The sequence below is a fragment of the Girardinichthys multiradiatus genome, chromosome 1 (genome assembly GCF_021462225.1).
Source record: "Girardinichthys multiradiatus isolate DD_20200921_A chromosome 1, DD_fGirMul_XY1, whole genome shotgun sequence".
In the NCBI taxonomy this organism is placed as follows: domain Eukaryota; kingdom Metazoa; phylum Chordata; class Actinopteri; order Cyprinodontiformes; family Goodeidae; genus Girardinichthys; species Girardinichthys multiradiatus.
The window spans coordinates 13,409,081-13,423,901 of NC_061794.1; the positions used below are offsets into that span (position 1 = coordinate 13,409,081).

A 14,821-nucleotide genomic window follows, 5' to 3' on the forward strand; every position below is an offset into this window, starting at 1 on the left:
TAGACTGCTGGAGATAGGCACCAGCTTCTCCGTGACCCACTATGGAATAAGCGATAGAAAATGACTGACTGACTGGTCTAGTCAAAGTCCAATCCAAATTACACAAAACACATATAATTTTCCTTCCACTTCACACCTTACTTGACCTAAATTCCCAACAAATTACACTGCAGTTTGTGCTTTTAATGAAACACAATGGGAATACTTTTGCCAACAAAAGCAAAAGTCATCAGTCATTAATATTTTGATCAAAAACAAGAAAAAAACAGAGAATCATCAAAATGCAAATGGCACAGCAGCTGAACTCTTACATAGGAGTGCATCATGTACGGACAACTTCATGCTGCAGGCAATCAGAACATCAAAGAGGATGAATTTACAATCCCACATCCTCCTGCAGGCTTTAATTAGATTAGATGCTTAAGTAACAGCAGATCTACATACCACATCTATTCTAGCTTACTGACCGTATAAAGTAAATGTTTCAAAGATAATTCAGTGAATGTTAATGGTTCTGCATTTGTGGGAAACTTCAGTCTGGACACACTATCCCCATGGTGACACATGGTGGCAGCCTTCCGCTGTGGGGAGGTTTTTCACCATCATGGAAGTTGATGTGAAGACGTGGCACAACATCCATGACAAACACAGGAGAGACGCACACGTAATGACATTTATTAAAGAAATATTCAAAACAAAGTTCAAGTAACTAAAGAAAAAACAAAACGTGTGGAAATCAGTAAATCAGCACAGGGCGCTCATGTGTTGGTTGCATGAACAATGGGCTGAAGTATATCTTATTTTGCACAAAACAGACCGAAGTGGGAGAGAGAGGGGCTCCCCTTATGCAAAGAGTAGGTGCAGCATTTTGAAGGCCTGACACACTGGACCTAGATGTTCCGATCAGTGTCAAATGCCTCAGCATGGATCTAAAGAAACTAGATGTTTTGGGAGTAAACTGTTACACTTGTTAGAGTTGATGGGAAGATGGGTGGAGATACCGGGGAATTTGAATGTGCACTGATGTCTCCGTCCGATCTGAATGAGCTTGGTAATGTATAAAAATATTAGTCTCTAGATGCACAATGATTGTAGAGCCATACTCCAAAGACCCAGAGGGGCTGAAAACAAATGCATACAGTTCAGATTTTTATTTGTTAAATAACTTGAAAGCCATCCATCATCTTCCTTCCGCTTTTCAATTATGTGCTACCTTGTTTTGGTCTATAACATTAATTTGCAATAATCTTATTGACGTTTGTGGTTCTAATCTGTCCAAAATGTAAAAAGGTTCAAGTGATATTAACCCCTTTGCCACGCTTTGTAGCACTACATTAGTTATTTAATTCAATAAATACAAATATGATTTGAAAAACATCAATGGTTAAATATTTTCAAAAGATACCATTGGAAAAGTTTATTTTTGGTGAAATACTTCATGTAATCTACCATCCAACAAACAGCAATCACTGAGTTGAGGACATCATTTTAGTTTAGCTACCTCTTTCCACTTTTGCTGAATCATCGGGCTCATTTACTCTTTTAGTTTTCCAGTTGAGGTTTTCATTTCTCACCTGGTGGTGCTCCTGAAACTATTTTCTCAGCTTCTACATCTTAACCTTTTAACAGGTTTCCCACAAAGCCTTTGTCCTGTTCTGCTATGTGGAATGTGGGGAGTTTTACAGTTCAAAGGTGAAACACGCTAACTTCAGCTAATTTACTTTAGTTTTGCTTGGCTAATGCTTGGTTTCTTGCAAATTACAAAAAGTAACTGTAAACTGCCTGCATGCCCTGAAAATGGTTTAGCCAGGTCTCTTGTGCTGTTTTTACGTCTGTGTACTCACAGATACCCTCACCAATTTATTTTGTGTGTGCTTTTCTTTGTCACACTTAAATGTTTCAGATCATTAAAACAAATTTCAGATTAGATCAGACAAATCAGACAGAAATAACCAGAATAAATATGATATGCAGTTTTAAAACCCTTGGTGGCAACAACTGCCATCAACCACTTACTATAACTGGCAGTAAGTGTTTTATATCACTGTGGAGAAATTTTGGTCAATCCCTCTTTGCAGAAATGTTTTATACTGAGCCACACTGTAAGGTTTTCAATCATGAATGCCATGTTTAAGGTCAAAAAGCTTTTTTAACCATTCATAAGTAGACTTGCTGGTGTGTTGTGGGTCTTTGTCCTGTTATCAGCCGAGTGTGTTTGAGCTTTAGGTCACTAATTGATGGTTAAAAATTGTCCAATGGGAATTTCTGCTGGAGAGCAGAATTCATGGGTCAGTCAATTATAGCAAGTTCTTCAGGTTCTAAGGCAAGTTTTTCAGGTCCTACAGCGTCTCATATTGACTTAGCCTTAACAAATTGACCCAACCGCATTTTGAAAACATATAATTTGGTCACAGGTCTATCAAATCATAATTTGATATTGTTTCTGAGAAAAATTAATAAAAAGAGACTCATCTTCTAAGAAGTTAGATCATCTCAGAATTGCAAAATGTGAGTTATTAAATCTTGAACTTGCAATCAAGGAAGTTGACTGGAATCAATATTTATCAGGAAATAATATGGATAACAATTGCTTGACTGTTATGGCTGAACTTAAAACAACTAATAATTGTTTCATGAAAAAGGTAGAAGCCAGGACAAAGAAAAGTAAATAATCTCCCATGTGTCAGGATCTGCCATTTTGTTCTTTGTTTTTGTTTACTTTGCCGTCAAAGGTTTTCCCTGTTCCTTTGATTAGTAGTTTACTTTTCTTTAGTTCATAGTTGCTTAGAGTCTTGTGCTTGTTTACATGTCCTTAGATTTAGTTCCTTCTAGAGTTACTATTTATGTAAGATTATGTTTAGGTTTCTCTTCCCTGTTCCTCCCAATTAGTTTAGTGTTTAGTTTCCCCTCCTGTCTTTGCGTTTCCTAGCTCCTGTTTCCAAAGTAACGTATTCCCTCAGAGTCCTGCAGCCTGGTCCACACTTGTTACATGTTTCCTCTGATTACTTTCCTCTCTGTCTTATTGGTCCACACTCCACTTCCCTCAGTTTATAAGCTCTCTAGTTTCCATTGTTCCCTGCTGGTTCCTCACATTAACTACCCTTGTTGTCTTCCCGAGTTTCTCCTTATGGTTTGTTTTCTGTTTGTCTCCTGAATTAGTACATTGGATTGTACTCTTCCTGCCTGCCTGTAAGTCAGTGTTCTATAATATTAAAACTTCATCTACTCACCATGCAGCCTCCTCGCCATGTCCTGCATCCCAGTCCTGCCTCCAAACCTACAACCTTGACACCATGGTTAAATGAAAGGATATGGTCATTAATAAAGAGACAATGCCCTTTAGGTGGCACTAAAGACTAAGTCAGAAAATAACAGACGTGTGTTCGCTGCAAAAGGAAATAAAGTTATAAAGAAACTCAGAAATGTAAAGGCCACATTATCCATTAGCCAACAGTGAAGCAAAGGGCATTGCCAAATAAATTCTGCAAAATCTAAAAAACATTAGTTAAACAAAGAAATAGGAAACAAACCTTTCAACTGGATATCAAAGGAAATGTGACATGTGGCAAATGCATTTAACATATATTTAGTTGATGCACTTAGAAACATGACTCAGGATGACAACTGTGACTCAGACTTTCTAGATAGATCACAAAATTTTCATGGCCCAATTTTATCTTTTAATAAAGTGACTCACTAAAATAAAGTCAATTATTTCCACTCTTAAATCTTCACATGCTAAAGATATCTATGGGATGGATACTGTTTTGTAATAACATTTTTTAAAGCAGAGAATCATCTAGATATGTCCAATTACAGACCCACTACCATTATTCTGGCAGTGTCTAAAGTTATCGAAAAATTTATCTCTAAACAAATCACATTACATTTAAATTCTACATAAAATGCACTACATCCCATGCAGTTTGGCTTCAGGAAAAACAATTCTGCAGAAACTACTAATAATTTATTACTGGAAAACATCAGATCTAAACCCAATAAAGGGGGCGTAGTAGGTACTGTCTATCTTGATCTACAAAAAGCATTTGATACAGTCAAACATAACATTAATAAATTGCATAATTACAACTTTTTACTAACTGTAATACTGTGGATACAATCATATTTGGAAATTAGAATGCGGTATGTTCGGTTCAAAAACAATACTTCCTATATAATTAATAACTGTATGGGTGTGCCACAAGGTTCAACCCTGGGCCCGCTCTTATTCACCCTATATATCAACGATCTACCAGACGCATGTCAAATGTATGCAGATGATACCACCAACTACTTACATTCAAAAACCAAGATTCAAGCTGCTAAGGAACTTTCATCAGTAATGGTATCTGTTATAAACTGGTTAAACAATTCATGTTTATACCTAAACCTTGATAAAACAGTTTGTATGTACTTTAAAGCACAAAACACAGAACCAGACCTGCCTGTAACAGTGCCAGGGCAAACCTTAAGAGTAGTACATGAGTACAAATGTTTAGGTATTGTTATGGATTCTAAGCTTACAGTCAAATTACAAGTAAAGAAAGTGTCAAATAAAATAAATTCAATTTAGCAACCTTTAGACAAATTCGAACTAATTTAACGACTGAAGCCGAAAAGTTGCTATAATTCTATCATACATCCACTACTGTTTGGCCAGGTGGACACAAACCTGTTAAAAGACTTTATTACCGGTTGAAAGATTATACAAACAAATTCTCAAAACTCTAGACAAAAAAACAAACTCCTTTCATCGTCATATTCTATCAAAATATAATTTTCTTAGTTGGGAAAATATGTTCATGTTAAGTAATATGGTGGTGAATAAAGAATAGTTTTTCTCTTATTTTGGATTAGAGCTCATGTATCTGCTTCCTCTCTGAGAGAAATGTTCCTAACTGTGAGTTTATTTAGGTTAATTCACTGTTTAGCCTGCGCTATACAAACTTTATTTTCAGTTGTCCTAAAGGAGTCAGTTAGGTAATCACAAACAGCCGTGATCTGACTCTTCCTTGTCAGTTCACCCAAGCTGCCACTAGGAGGAGAATACATACTTTGTAATTGAGTGATACAACAGAAATATCCAAATATGATGAAATGTCATGATATTTTGTGGGTATTTAAAATTCTCATTGAAATGGCTCCAGCTCCCTTGCAGGAATACATCCATCTGAGAAACAGTGCGGGCACTCGAGCCCAGAGGAGAGGAGACTGTGACGTTCCATGTAGAAAAAGCAGTTTTGGGCAGTTATTTTTTTCTGTATACGTCTATCGTATATTGTTTATATTCATGTGTCTTTTGAAAATATGTGGTTGTTTCTGTGTTCTTTGTATGAATGTTTTTACCAACACCCTGTTAAAGTATTTTCGGAACTGCTTGTTTTAAATTGTCCTGTATGTACAGTATGTATCTCATGTCTTTATCATGTTTTTACACCAACCTGCTGCGGGACTGCAGATGAAAATTTGCATTTATGGCTAAATCTTGCATATTTACATGTGAACTTGTGCTCCTGTTAATAATACGCATTTTCCCACTGTAAATAAGTAAATTACAGATGTTGTAAATTACAACAAAGCAACCCCAGACCTTCACCACCATATTTGATGGCTAGTATTATGTTAATTTTCTGAAATGTTTGATTCGTTTTATGCCAGATGTAAGAGGATGAGCACCTTCCCAAAGGATATTTTCCCAAAAGTCGTAGGGATCATCGAGATGTTTTTGGTAACTGTGATCTGTACGTAAAACTTTGCGCCACAAGGTTTTTGTGCAAACACACATGGGCCCCCTGGACCTGATGTGTCACTGGACCTGATGTGTCACTGGTTAGGGTCTTTTTAATGTTGTCAGACAGGTTATATTTGATTAATTTGTTTATTCTCTAACCCTGATATTAATCAAGCCCGGATGTGGTTAGTGGCTCAAATTGAACCCAAAACCGAATTATATTTTCACAAAAGACCAGGTTGGTTTGGATAGGTTCTTTCTCTTAATGAATGACATGCTCAGCTTATTGTATTTACTCAGGTAATCTTTGATATTTAAATTTGTTTGATTTTCTAAAATAGCAACAAAAAAGCAGAGAGAGAAGAAATCTTTAAGACGACCAACAGTCGTCACAACACTTCAAATAAAAAAGGCAACACTTAAGACCAAAATTATTCATACTTAATACTGTGAGATTTTTATTTAAAGTTATTTAAGTTGTCAAACATGTCTCTGTTGACGGCAAAGGATAAGATTTTAGTTGTTTTTATTTTTCCGTTGCATGTTTTTTTTTTTTTTTTCTAGCTTTTTGCGAACAGTAGTACTTCGGTCACTTCTGGTTGAAAGCCATAAACCCACATAGATTAACATTGGATGTTGTTCTAAAAGCCTATGTATAGATGTATGTAACTAACCCTCAATTGAGCAATGAGAGTTATGAAAGAGCCGCATTCACATGCTGCCTTCAATGTATGTCGGACATTCTTTATCATTACCGATGTTTTAAATTTTTTGAGTGACACCTGCTTTAGCGGTAAAGTGTACACCGAAAGGAAGATGTTTCTGTAAGCAAAATATGCTGGTGAAAAACTTACACTGGATGTTGTTTTTATTATCAAATATCTCTTTAGTTTGTGTTTTGGTAGTCTGATGACCGAGCAGAGAGACTGTACATGAACGCAACGTTAGCGACGCAGTCGAGTACGCGCAGAGCGGGCGGCGCTTAAGCGCATTGTTCAGATTTAGGCTCCTTCCACTGACACTACGGACAATTACAGAACACTTATTACTATCATACACACACGCATTTGGTGTTAATTGCTGTTAATCTATACAACTATAAATGATGCCCGTGTTTTGTTTGAGCCGAAGTATTATAGGTTTTAGGAATTCTGGTTTGATGGTGGTGAGTACTGAACAGTTTCTATCTTATTTTGGATTAGAGCTCATGTGTCTGCTTCCTCTCTGAGGGAAACTGAAAGTTTATTTAGGTTAATTCACTGTTTTGCCTGCACTAGACAAACTTGGCATATTGGCGTGTTAGTAAATATGATCGACTATATAGAAAAATGACACTGAACAAAACACCTTTTATCTTTATCTGTACCTTTTAGTCAATAATCATACTTGAAGTGACTTGTATATCTCCTCTCCTCTGTCTCCTCAAGCTGCAGTTTCAAAAGTTTAAAAGGGGTTATAAGATACATAAATAAAAACCTGCTTGTTGAAGTATAGAAACGATACTTCCGCTTTTGTTATTTACTTTATTTTCAATTATCCTACAGGAGTCAGTTAGGTAATCGCGAAACAGCCGTGATGTAACTTTTCCTTGTCAGTTCAGCCAAGTTGCCACTAGGGGGAGACTCCATACTTTGTTATTGAGTGATACAACAGAAATCTCCAAAACATTACAAAGTATTACACTGCTTTATCTTTATAAGCATTTTCTGTCACTTTTCATGATTCGCTGAAATATTTACATTTCAAATGTTGCAATTAATTATTTTTGCTTTATGAGCTGAGATGCAGATAAACCTCCAACCTTCTCATTTTTACCATGATTTTTCTAACGATGATGCACATCTTGATTGTAATACTGTACAACAATCATACAGTCGCTTTCAGTCATTTATGAAATATTTTGTCAATGTGAGAAGACAAGAAAGTGGCCTAACATGTTTTGGCACTCCTGGAAAAGATGTGTAAAAAGTCTTAAAAAATGTATCTTTATTTGCTGCAGCATAATACCAAAACATTTAGAGCAATCCAGCCTTTAACTTCTGCATAGATATTTAGCCTAGACCGAAATTTCATGTCAATAAATAATTGTTTTTAATACAATTACCATAGATGGAATTTATTAACAGGACAACACTTGTGTTATAACAAGGTTGGCGAATACAAAGGGAGGGATCTTTACCATTTTTTGTACTCCAGGGTCTTCGCTTATGTTTCTTCTCTTGAGCTTACCCTATTTAAGTCTGGTGACTGAGATAGCTATTAAACAAGATTGATTTTATATCTGTTCGACCGTTTCTGTGTTCATTTGTGCTATAAAAGACACAGTGACAACCGATTGGGGCTTACTTGCAGAGTCCGTCAGATTTTTAGAGTCCATGATTCTATGCACTTTGACATTGTACCAGGTGCCTTTGAAAGTAAATCAGACCCACAGCATCACATAACCTTCACCTTACTTAATAGTGGCTATGAGGAACTTTTTTCACATATTTATCATTTGGAGTTTTGTTACCCAAAAGCCCAAAATGTCTCACCTGACCAAAGTACACAGTTCCTGTTAAAGTTCCTTTAGGAATGACATCTAATGGTTGTCAAGATTCCACTTATAGGTGGAATCTTGTCTCCATGACAACCATTAGATGGCATCTAATGGTTGTCATGGAGACAACTGTTAGATGGCAACCAACATGCCATTTAATGGCTCCAGTTAAAGGAACTTTAACTAGCAGGGATTTTGTTAAAAACAATTTTTTTGAATAAAAATACTCATTAACGATTGGATTAAAAATAAATCAGTGAGAGATTTGCTGCTTTAGTAAAAAATGAATTTACTTTAAGGTTTTTTAAATTGTAATAAGTCGTAATACTTATTCATTGATACCTATGGCAACTTTTGATTACTATCTGTGAGACAGATGGTGCGTTACGCTCAGACTGCTGCCGCTCCGGCTCCTGAACCCAGGATGAAGAAGTTCCAGGTCTATCGCTGGGATCCAGACACCCCTGGAGACAAACCCAGAATGCAGACGTACGAAGTAGATCTCAACAAGTAAGTCACATCTAAATTAAAAACAACGTTGCTGTAACTATATCACACACCAATGGTAATCATGTGTCTAACTGTGTTGGGCCTAATGCAGTTGTGGTGCAATGGTTCTGGATGCCCTCATCAAGATCAAGAATGAAATCGACCCCACGCTCACATTCAGACGTTCCTGTCGTGAAGGTAGGAAATAAATTCTAGCTGATGTGAACTTGCACATATTAGTGTCAACCAGTTTAAACTGGAACAAAAAACAAAAACAGGTCAGCTGAAGGACTTTCTGGCGGACTGATCATTTACAAACCTTCGCAGGTATCTGTGGCTCATGTGCCATGAACATAAACGGAGGCAACACACTGGCGTGCCTTAATAAAATTGATACAAACACCAGCAAACCCACTAAAATCTACCCACTGCCACACATGTACGTCGTCAAAGATTTGGTGCCTGTGAGTGGAACTCTTTTACTTTTTCTTAAAAGCTAGAGTACATTTTTAGAAACATTAGAACATTTCTGGAAATCAGGACGGTTTACCTGTATTTTCCCCAACAGGACATGAGCAACTTTTACGCACAGTACAAATCCATTGAGCCGTACCTGAAAAAGAAGGATGAAAGTCAAGAAGGGAAGAAACAGTATCTCCAGTCAATGGAGGACAGGCAGAAACTGGTAAATAAACAGCCCTCAAACAGACCCACAGCAATCAAAACATTGGTCCCCATATCTTTGTTTAAGCAGCCAACTTGTCTAGAAGTTAAGACTACAAATGCAGAGTAAGATTGCGTCTGACCCGTTTACCTCAACAGGACGGTTTGTACGAGTGCATCCTCTGTGCCTGCTGCAGCACCAGCTGTCCAAGCTACTGGTGGAATGGAGACAAATATCTGGGACCTGCTGTCCTCATGCAGGTCAGAGAAGATATATGAGATTTATATCGCTATTATGTAAATATAGTTTAAAATTGTATTTCTTGTCATAAACCTAGAAATAAGATGACTAAATTAAAAACAAATAAGGAAAAAGTAACAAGGTTTTGTCAACCTTTTTGTTGAAGTGATAAAACATTTTCTTCTTATTTTGGCTTTTCAGTTGTGTTTAGGCTTTCATCTCATGATGGTTCTATTCATTTCAATGTCAAAAGTATAAGGGAGAAGTATATGTAAAAAACAGTTAAGAAAAAACGCAAGCACAAGGTAACCGGTCGAAAGTTACTGAAACCTGATGAGGTTATGTACAAAACACCAAACTCTGTTCAAAGCATTACCCAATGTCTATGCAGGGGAAAGTAGTCATAGCAAAATCTGCCGCTTAAATTTTAGTTAATAACATGAAAATTTACATGGTGATTTATCCAGGGCAGGGGAGAGACGGAGAAATGTTTTTTTGGGAGCAGTGGCTTCCCACAGATTTTAAAGTGCTCTACAGGGAGCCCAGTCTGCCTATGACCACTTGTAACACACAAGATACTTTGTAAAATTGAAATTCTTGGGGAATTCAGGTAGATGTAGTACTTTCTGCTGTTTTTATGTCTAGCATTGTTACTCTGATGCACACTGGTGTGTCTAGCATGTTCCTACCAACAACTGTGCCATCAGAACAGGTGTATATTTAGTGAACAATGCAGTGATTGTGTAAAACATTTGGGGAGTGAATGATAGACGCTGAAAGTGTAATTTTTCTATGCACAATAAGTCAGTATGATGGTTTGACTCGAATACAATAATTTAGCCTTTAAAATGTGTTTTACCATCGACTATGACAGACTGCTTAACACAATGAGTCCTCAGCATTTAATTTTCTCACATGTTGTTTGGCCCTTAGAAGTCACTTGAAGCTAACGCTACAAGATATTGATATACAATCAGATGGCAGCTGCAGTCAAACAATATAATTAATTTGGCTCAGACACTGAAAAAAATGATTCACTGTTGCAATTAATGATTGTGGCTAAACATTGAGGAGGAACACTAGGAGGGACCGGTTATTGATTTTACTTAATAGTGTGACCTTGATAGGCCAGTAGTCGTTTGAGGTGACACAGGACACAAATTAAAAACCACATTATAATATAATAATACACAGAAAGATTAAGTTGGATATCTTCTCAAGACCCAAACCCATGTGTTTTTTTTCCACAGGCATACCGGTGGATGATAGACTCCCGTGACGAATTCACAGAGGAACGATTGTCTAAACTTCAGGACCCCTTCTCCCTGTACCGCTGTCACACTATTATGAACTGCACCAAGACTTGCCCCAAGGTACTTAAAGCAGTTAACCAATGCATTTTCTCAAAGAATTAGGAGTTTCTATGTCTCATTGTTCTGTTCCTCTCAATAGGGTCTCAACCCAGGAAAGGCCATAGCAGAAATCAAGAAAATGATGGCGACTTACAAGGAGAGGAAAGCTGCAGCGGCATAAACAACTGTTAAAAACATGGCTCTTGAGTAACTTCTGAACCTTTAAACTCGACAGTGAAGTAGAGAAGAGCCAACCTGAAACCCTCTGCTACATTAGTACCTTTTAAGACTTTGATGAGTGTCTGTTGTGTGGGTGTGTATGTGTGTACGTATGTGTGGTTTGTTGGTACAAATGTTTAAGGGAAATAAAACCAGTCATCAAATATATATTGTGTGCTTCAACATTATGGACCACAGCTTTGCTAATTGTGTGCAAGCAGAAAACAAGAGGCTTGCATGATGTTGTACCTAGTCTGGTACTCGTAAATGATGTATTTAGTAATTATTCTTGGAGCTCATAATGTTTTTTTGCATTGGTTTTGGCGGAAAATAGATTTTTTTGGAATGTTGTTCCAACCTGAGCTGCAATAAAAATTATCTTGAAGGATACAGCACGATAGAATTGTATTTTCTGGTCATAATGAAAAATGGATCCACTAAAATACTAAAGACTATCAAATCCATCATATATTCAAGAAATAAAAGTTAACACACAAGATGATGTTTAATTTGTAACCATCAGCACTGAGCCAACTTACACAAATGGTACTCTAGATTTGAACAAAAATTAGACTTTTTTTCCACAAATTTTAACAAATTAGCCTTCTTATTTAAAAACATGATAATTAGATGACTTCCTGTTGTTGTACTGGAATTTATTTAGGGAGGTCAGATTAAAGGAGTCTTGTAACAAAGCTGCCTTTTGCAGGTGGATTTACAGTGGAGATGAAGGCAGAGGCAAGTTTATTTAAATAGCACATTTCAGTAGCAAGACAAGTCAAAGTGCTGTACATGAAAAAAGAGAAAGACATAAATAGTAAACGTATATTACAGTGGCATAAAGGTAATTAAATAATGAACACAAATACTTAAAGAGAATAAAAATGAATGATTAAAATGATAAGATGATAATAAAAAAGATAAAAAATGAAAAATTAATGATAAAATGATAAGAAAATAAAAGGAAAGTTGGACTGAAAACTTAACTAATTATGCCTAGATGGCACAGTCAAAGGCCACTCTAAACAAATAAGTTTTTAATCTTGATTTAAAGCAACTCAGGGTTTCGGCACTTTTACAGTTTTCTGGCAGTTTATTCCAGATTAGTGGAGCATAAGAACTTAAAGCTGCTTCTCCATGTTTGGTTCTGGTTCTGAGTATGCAGAGTAGATTTGAGCCAGAAGACCTGAGAGGTCTGGGTGGTTGATACACTGACAACAAGTCTGTAATGTATTTTGGTGCTAAGCCATTCAGTGATTTATAGACTAACAGAAGTATTTTAAAGTCTATTCTCTGAGCTACAGGGAGCCAGTGTAGGGACTTTAGAACCAGGGTGATGTGCTCCACTTTCTTAGTTCTAGTGAGGACGTGGGCAGCAGCGTTCTGGATCAACTGCAGCTGTCTGATCCACTTTTTAGGCAGACCTGTGAAGACACCGTTGCAGTAATCAATTCTACTAAAGATGAACGCATGAATTAGTTTTTCAAGGTCCTGCTGAGACATTAGTCCCTCAATCCTGGAGATGTTCTTTAGGTGATAGAAGGCCGACCTAGTTACTGTCTTAATGTGCCTCTGAAGGTTCAGGTCTGAGTCCATCACTACACCCAGGTTTCGAGCCTGATTGTTTCTAGCTGTATTAACTGAAACTTTTAAGCGCTTTTCCTTTGGTCCAAAAAAAATTATTACTCCAGCTTTGTATTGATTCAGTTGAAGAAAATTTTGGACCATCTATGCATTGATTTCTTCTAAGCATTTACCCAGCGCTTGAACGGGTTCATAGTCACCTGGTGACATCGTAATTTATAGCTTTGTGTCGTCTGCATGGTTATGATAAGTTATGTTGTTTATTATAATCTGAGTTAGAGGGAGCATGTAGATATTGAATTGGAGGGGCCCTAAGATGGACCCTTGGGGAACGCCACATGTGATATTTGTGGTCTCTGATGTAAAGTTACCTACTGACACAAGAAAGTCCCTGTCGTTCAAGTGGGATTTAAACCAATCAAGTGCTGTTCCAGAAAGGCTGACCCGGTTTTCCAGGTGCTCTAATAAAATGGAGTGATCAACAGTGTTGAATGCTGCACTAAGGTCCAAGAATATCAGCACTGTGGTTCTTCCACTGTCTGCATTTATACGGATGTCATTGATAAAAATTACATGCAGAAAATGGTGGAAACAGCAGGTCTTTATTTGTCCACATTTAGCACCACTTGATGGACAATTGATGGCATGTCAAGCATTCCAATAGGAACAAAGATCTGTCCTCTCTGACGAGGAATGGCAGCCTTAAATAGTCTCAGCTGTTTAAGGATTAAACCCTTATTTATTGACAGGTGAGCTTACCAAGTTCCATCATCTATCCAGATACACGTACACTTTAATAAATACAAAAATACACATTTTACCATTTACTGTTATTAATTAAATATTTTATATTTTAACCTTACACTTTATTACCATTATGAAAACATCAAATAAGAAGCATACATAGAAATTGCCCACACTATTATCCCAGGGCCTCTCCTGGAACCTTGAAATGGTGTCTGGATGCCAAGGGAAGAATTTGTCCAGACCACTTGGGGGTGACACAGAAAAGATAGTTCAGTAATGACATCAAGCAATTTTAAACAGTCACAAGTTTACCTCGAGACTTTGTACAAACATTTGCCAAAGTTTTACTAAACAGTAGACCTTCTTTGTTCCAAGGAACCATTCTTTTCTCCTCACAGGCAGCCACAACACTTCTTAATAAGGAGCAGCAGTACAGGGCCTGGGACAAAATGTTACATGCTAATTATTAAAATACTCAAAAAATATTCAAGATGTAAATAAAATGTCTTGTGTGCAAATGGTTATTTATGTTCAAATCTATGCTAAATACAGTGCTTTTTAGAAAGTGCAAAGCTACTCAAAAAGTACTGTACAAGTTATCACTATAACAAAGGTACCACTAATGAAGACCTCTTCGTAACAGGGCTAAATACAAATGCACACCACAATTGTCTGATTATTTATAAAAAAATTATTTTACTATTATTCAAAATGTCACTATCTTTGTATTAAATGTATTCCAAAGAAAATCCAAAGGTCTGTCTTGATTTGTTGCAGGAGAGAGATAAAGATTAAAGAAATGTGCTGAATTTGTAACCAGCAACATTAAGCTAACAAAACTGGTAAAATGGAGCCAGATTAGCCTTTTGTGAAAAAACAAACAATTGGGCCTTTTATTACTTTACTACTGGGAATCAGAAATGTATTCATCACTATTAAAGGGGGTGGGGTGGCTGAACGGCACACTATTTTGATTTACTGGTAAAAATAATGTTATTTGGTAAAGTGTTTTGGGTATCAAAAAGCCCAACATTTTACATTTCACATACATGTTTTAGTCGAAAAACCCAAATAAGAATGACTAAAATACGTTTTTGTTATTAAGATGGAATGAAAAAATAATTACTACCACATTCCTGCCTTCTTGTCCCTAAATTATCCTGTAATTATAACGTAATCCGCTTTAAAGGAAGAACGAAGACCACCGTCCAATTGCTCGTGTGGTTACGCAGAAGAGTGAATTTTTGGGCCATTCT

General features: G+C 36.7%; 1 protein-coding gene and 2 long non-coding RNA genes across 5 annotated transcripts in view; 1 reads left to right on the forward strand and 2 right to left on the reverse strand.

The window, feature by feature from the left end:
* LOC124873563 overlaps positions 1-3,286 on the reverse strand; it is a 17,215-nt gene extending 13,929 nt beyond the window's left edge. Inside the window, exon 1 of the long non-coding RNA XR_007039574.1 lies at positions 3,231-3,286. This is a non-coding gene — a long non-coding RNA (uncharacterized LOC124873563). The remainder of the gene's footprint in view (positions 1-3,230) is intronic.
* Positions 3,287-6,716: 3,430 nt separating this feature from the next.
* On the forward strand, positions 6,717-11,624 carry LOC124873541 (succinate dehydrogenase [ubiquinone] iron-sulfur subunit, mitochondrial). Of its 2 annotated transcripts, none has more exons than XM_047374255.1 (8): positions 6,717-6,896; positions 8,647-8,780; positions 8,872-8,957; positions 9,087-9,223; positions 9,328-9,444; positions 9,582-9,683; positions 10,914-11,036; positions 11,116-11,624. In XM_047374255.1, exons 1-8 carry the CDS (start codon positions 6,834-6,836, stop codon positions 11,194-11,196), a joined length of 843 nt encoding a protein of 280 aa, XP_047230211.1. In that variant the 5' UTR covers positions 6,717-6,833; the 3' UTR covers positions 11,197-11,624. The 2 variants fall into 2 exon arrangements, with proteins under 2 accessions (XP_047230211.1, XP_047230214.1); XM_047374258.1 differs by having other exon boundaries at positions 6,758-6,896; positions 8,643-8,780.
* A 1,469-nt stretch (positions 11,625-13,093) lies between these two features.
* On the reverse strand, positions 13,094-14,807 carry LOC124868144. 2 transcript variants are annotated; one of them, XR_007038255.1, is made up of 3 exons: positions 14,698-14,807; positions 13,926-14,004; positions 13,094-13,809 (listed from the first exon to the last, which is right to left on the reverse strand). It is a non-coding gene; the product is annotated as an uncharacterized LOC124868144 (long non-coding RNA). The 2 variants fall into 2 exon arrangements; XR_007038268.1 differs by having other exon boundaries at positions 14,695-14,783.
* Between the last annotated feature and the right edge of the window lie 14 nt (positions 14,808-14,821).